Below are 5,127 nucleotides of genomic sequence, written 5' to 3' on the forward strand. Positions count from 1 at the left end.
CTCCTGGCCCTGGAGTGGCTGATTATCCCTCGGATCCACCACAGGCGTAAAAACCCCGCTTGTGGCGACACAAAGCCAGTCTCTCCTGGCGGCCCTCAACAAGGACCGGATCTGGCAGCGTCTCTTGACACTGATGCGTGCCGGCCGGTCCGTGCACCGGCAGTTTTTTTACGGACATTGTGGAGTGCATGCTAATGAGCCTGCGGCTCAGCATGCGACGCAGACCATGGCAACCGGACAACACACGGAAAATGGAATCGCACCCATATGGCACACGGACCCGCTGACATGCTTTGCTACCCAGCCCAGCAACAAGTGGCGTTGTGCCATTCGCCAAGCCACTCACCGCTACTCGCTCTGTGGTGCCAGGAAGCGGTCTCCGCCACTGCAGGATCAGCCAAACTCCACAGACACGCCAGTTGACACGCAGGAAACCTTTCGCCAACTGCTTCTAGAATGCCCAGGCACCTCCGCTGCGCGCCAACGGGGGGCATTCAGGAAGATCCACGCAACAAAAAGTTCTCTCAGTGGCAGTCGCTTCATAGCAGGAATCCCTTTCCGCTGCTCAACCGCCTCCTCGGCACCCAGATGGCATTGTATAGCTAGACGCGCCGGTAAGAGTAGGGAAAAATAATAATGAGCATTCTCGCCACCATCGGGTCGTGGCGCACCTTGCGATCTCGCTGGTGACCCTCCTGCTCCACTGCTGTTTTGCGCAACAAGTCATCACAGTCATTTTCGTGGTTTGGTCGGCCTCGTGTTGCGCTCCGGGTTCTCCTCCTTCATCGTCTTGCGGTGTTTCCTTTGCCGTCCCTGGCACTGTGACTGTCCCGTGACGGCTTTTCCGAAGCCTCACTTCCCTGGGAGGTCCTCCCGCCACCAGCGTGCCCTCCGCCCAAAGACTCCGGTCCATTTGCACGCATCTGAGCGGCAGAGGCGCTGCCAGTGCCGGACGGATTGCAATTGTTACTTCGCAGTGGGTCGCTGCAGGATTGATCCTGCCTCGTCGGAGCAGTGAGTGGTCCTGCGGGGGTGGGATTGGGACCCTCACCCGCCGTGTTTTCTCCACCCTCCTCGTCTTCCTGATTGCTGTCAACCTCAGAGTTCACGTTCCCCTTTCGTCCAGAGCCACCGGCCACGGTCCTCCTTCCGCAGCCATCACAGCCCGCGCGTGCTCAGCAGTCACCGCGCCATCACCAGCGGGCCGCACACACACGCCGTCGCAGCAGCCGCCAAAAACACGCACGAGCTGTTGCACATCACTGCAGGAGCCAACAGGACGCAGAGCACACGGCCAGTCATCATCACAAACAGTGGAGTCACCCAACGCTGTGGAGCCGCCTGCAAAAGCACAGAAAACAAAAGGAGAGACACGGCCGCTACACCACGCACAGTCACAAATGGCAGCAGCCCAGCAGCGGCAGCGCACACACACCATGAGGCAGTTAAAAGCAGTGAAAGGGCAAAAACACACAACGCCCCGCAGCAAGCAAACAGAAAAACACACAAAACAATTAGAAACAAAACACAGGTAAACGAACAGCAATGAAGTTAAAATGTAAACACACACAAAACAAAGGGCTGCACAGCATGGCTCCAGCGCGCACGCACCCATCCTCAAATGCGACTCCACGCAATCAGTTGTGTGCGTGCCATGCACATGAGTGTGTCTGGGGCGCGTTCAACGTGACGGATGCGGGGAGCGGCAAGGAGCACACAGCAGGGCAGCGGAAGCAAGTGAGGCAAAACACAATCATTATTTTATCCTGTTTAGCACATCGGACCACAGTGGACGCACACAATTCCCCGCGGTTGAGTGCTGGCACGCACAGCCCGCACACAATTCTTCAGCCCAGAGTGGTGTACGCCAGCGCGGATACGGCGAGCAGCAGCGGGGCACACACCCACGCAGAGCTGCTGAGGCTGCCGTCGCTTTCGCGAAGAAGTGACGGTGCGCGGATCGTCGTTGTAGTTGGCGCCTGTGTTGTGGTGGTCGTCGTGGTTGTCGTAGTAGTGGTAGTGGTCGCCGTGCTCTTCTCGGCCGGATCGCCGGCATTCGTATTTGTTTGGTCTGTGGATGAATTATTGCCACTTGTTGAGTCTGTCGTATCGTTGTCACCATTTTTCTGTACCGTATCGGCCGTCGTACCTGAACTCCCTGACCCACCGGATCCACCCTGTCCCTGTTCTGTATCAAAGGCCGGAATTGTTGGAACTGAATTCCCTGGCGGAGCGGGTCCTTTACCTCTTCCGGTATTACTCCTCGTGTCTGATGCTTCTCCCCTACTGTTCTGATTTTCGGTTCCCGGTAACGTAACTTCCAGACGTGTTGAACTTGGCGTCGTGGAAGTATTTGCTTGCCCCAGAACACCTGCTCCCGGTTGCGAAGCAGGCGATACGCTGGGGCTGTCCTTATTCGGATCTCCACTATTCTCCGTTGCGCACACGGACGGGCAGCAGCACAGGGTGAGCACCAACAGGGCGCACAGCAGACGGCACGTCATCATCGTGAGTGTGGTCGTTCAGTGGTGTGGAGCTGATCTGCACAGTGAGGGACATGGAGAGCAACAGGGGAGACGAGAGGTGCGGCAGACACACACAGAGGGCAAACACACACAAGGAGAGGGCAGCAGCCAGGCATGCACCGTACGCCGCACACCACGCACAGCACACACTCCAATCCACGGCAACAAACACACACACACAGCCCTGCCGCAACACCAACACACAGATGGAGGAGGGAGAAGCAAACAGGAGCGGCACACAAGGCTCCACCGCATGTACATACGGCGAGAGCGGTCCGTCGTGTCTGCACCCCTCACGGAGGATACGCACACAGAGAATAGGTGCAGCGCACACAGCAACACAAAAGCAAAGTAACCATGAAAAAGAATAGATCCCCGCACACCACGTGGATTGTTGGTCCACGGGAAGCGCAGCCACCACCGCAGCAGCAGCAGCACACGCAAAGTCAAGCGCAAGGAATGGAATAAAGCAGCCATTTACTTGTGTTTCTTTTTGGAGGGTGGAAGATGCCTGCATATGTTGTTATTGTTTTTGCGGAGGGTAAACCTTCATGCCTGCATCGCGTGTTGGGGTTCCTGCAGTGTGCACAACTGTTTCCTTCTCTTGTGAATTTTTATTGTGTTGGTGCAGCCAATAATTCAATTTGTGTTGTTCCTGCTTTTCGCTGGTAAAGTGCCGCAATAGATGTTTTTATTTCCTCCTTCGTTGCTGTGGCACCTGATTCCTCACCGTTTATTGCGGTGGAAATGAGAATATGTGAGTGGACTCCCACGCACCAGAGCGCACCTTCGCTCCTATTTATTGCTGCACAGAAGGGCATGTGTGTTTGGTGGTGCCTCGACCATATATTTCGTGGGCGTACATTCCCCTGCAGGCTGAGGGCGGGGCGACGCTCCGTCGCGGTGCACTTCCCTCGCATGCCGCCCACTCTGATTCATCATGCATCACCCCCTCACATACTCCGTGGTGCCACACCGTCGATATTATTGCAGCCGCTGTGATTCCGCGTATTTCACGCATTTGATTGTGCCACAATACATCCGCTCGTGTGGCCGCCGCATCCAAACAGCGGTGCCCAACACCGTGAGCGGCAGTCCACATCCCTGCATGTCCCAGCGCAGTGGTGCTTGACTGTCAGCCAGGCGCCAGACAACACGAGAGTATTGTGCCGGCAGCACAACACACGGAGCTGCAGCGAATGACTCGGGCGGCGACGCATCTATTTGTCGCAAGGCAGTGAAAAGGAGTCGGGCAAAATAATGCCAGCTGCATTCACGGCACCACACCCACAGCCAAAGCATGCGACATGATGTGCGTTTCGCTGGTGCTGTGAAATGCCTGCAGACGACGTCACTAGTGGAGGCACACCACCCATGATCAGCGGACAGACGATAATCGGCATGGGAGGCCACAAAAGACAGCAACAACGCCAACAGCAGCTCTCTCTCTCTCTGTTGCCTCCGAGAAGCAAATATTCCACCAGCCACAGCCGGCTGTGCCATCGTGACACTCCATGCACGTCGTGGCTGCGTCAACACATCCTGCTCCCTGCTGCGCCTCAAAAGATGCCTCACTCCGTCCACGAAGTGCATCGATGCGGGCCGTGCCCGGGCTGTTCGTGAGGACCACAGCGATGTGAGGGTCACCGAGTCGCAGCATGTTTGTTGTGACGTTGTTGCATGGCACCTGCACACACACACGCAGCGCCTGCATCCCTCCCTTTTGTGTCCGCCCTCCGCCGGAGTGGCCACACACACGGGCAGCAGCAAATTCATTTCACCCTCGACAATCCAAAATCAACACCGACATCCCTCGCCACGCAAACATCTCAGTTGCCAGCACGGGCCTCCTGCCGCTCTGCCATCGACGCCGAAACACGGCACAGTGCACGCACTTATTTTCCTCGTGTGCAGTCAGCCGTTTGCTTCACACATTCTCCGACGGGATGGCGACCACAAAAGCACGCCACAAAAGCCACTGTGATCGCACAAGCTCTTGCGATGAGCGTCTGTGTGTGCATGGATCCGCTGCTCACACGTGCTGGCAGGCAGCCTGCAGCCGGTGCCCTCGTGCCAGTTCATCGGCTCCAGCACGGAAAGAGAAAATGGCCAATTCCTAGCGCACTTATTCCCACCAGCAGCACCAACACGCTGGTCGCCAGCCGTCATTCCTCAGCACATCCAGGAATGCCGAAAAGTGGCGTGGAGCTGTCAGCCAGCAATGCCACAATCCCCGCACACATGTCGGCTCCACCAGAGAAGACACACAAACTGCACACAACACCCCTCACATGTTCTCCGAACATCATTCCAACACACCGCGACACGCCAAACAGAAGTATTCGTCACTCCACGCACCTCCCCACACAATCAAATAGTCCATGCACCACGCACGGCAGCAGCTCACACCCGTAAAAGAAGTGTTCCTCGTACCAGTGTTGTCCACGTGCTGCGGTGGGCTGCCCCGGCTGAGGCGAGCTACTGTCGGAAATATTGTTTGCGATCACTCACCCCAACGCGGCCGCCTCCCAGGTGGCTGCGCAACCAGTGTTGGGCTCGACAGCACAGGCGCGGGAGGCCGCAGGGCGCAGCCAGCACTCGC

General features: G+C 57.1%; 2 protein-coding genes and 1 pseudogene across 2 annotated transcripts, besides 2 other annotated features; all 3 read right to left on the bottom strand.

Moving 5' to 3' along the window:
- Window positions 1-5,127: part of a sequence feature (areas not merged during assembly with more than two copies in the genome that could not be assigned to a particular haplotype) that runs on past the window's edge.
- On the bottom strand, window positions 601-1,305 carry Tc00.1047053503889.20 (annotated as a pseudogene).
- On the bottom strand, window positions 1,848-2,507 carry Tc00.1047053503889.10 (mucin TcMUCII, putative; the record flags this gene model as incomplete). The annotated part of the gene is made up of 1 exon (XM_799261.1): window positions 1,848-2,507. The coding sequence occupies one exon, from the start codon at window positions 2,505-2,507 to the stop codon at window positions 1,848-1,850; it is 660 nt and encodes a 219-aa protein (XP_804354.1).
- Window positions 1,961-2,030: a microsatellite.
- Window positions 3,510-4,301, bottom strand: Tc00.1047053503889.5 (uncharacterized protein; the record flags this gene model as incomplete). Its single annotated transcript, XM_799262.1, has 1 exon — window positions 3,510-4,301. One exon carries the CDS (start codon window positions 4,299-4,301, stop codon window positions 3,510-3,512), a length of 792 nt encoding a protein of 263 aa, XP_804355.1.

This window comes from Trypanosoma cruzi, genomic scaffold, assembly GCF_000209065.1.
Source record: "Trypanosoma cruzi strain CL Brener 1047053516005 genomic scaffold, whole genome shotgun sequence".
NCBI lineage: Eukaryota > Euglenozoa > Kinetoplastea > Trypanosomatida > Trypanosomatidae > Trypanosoma > Trypanosoma cruzi.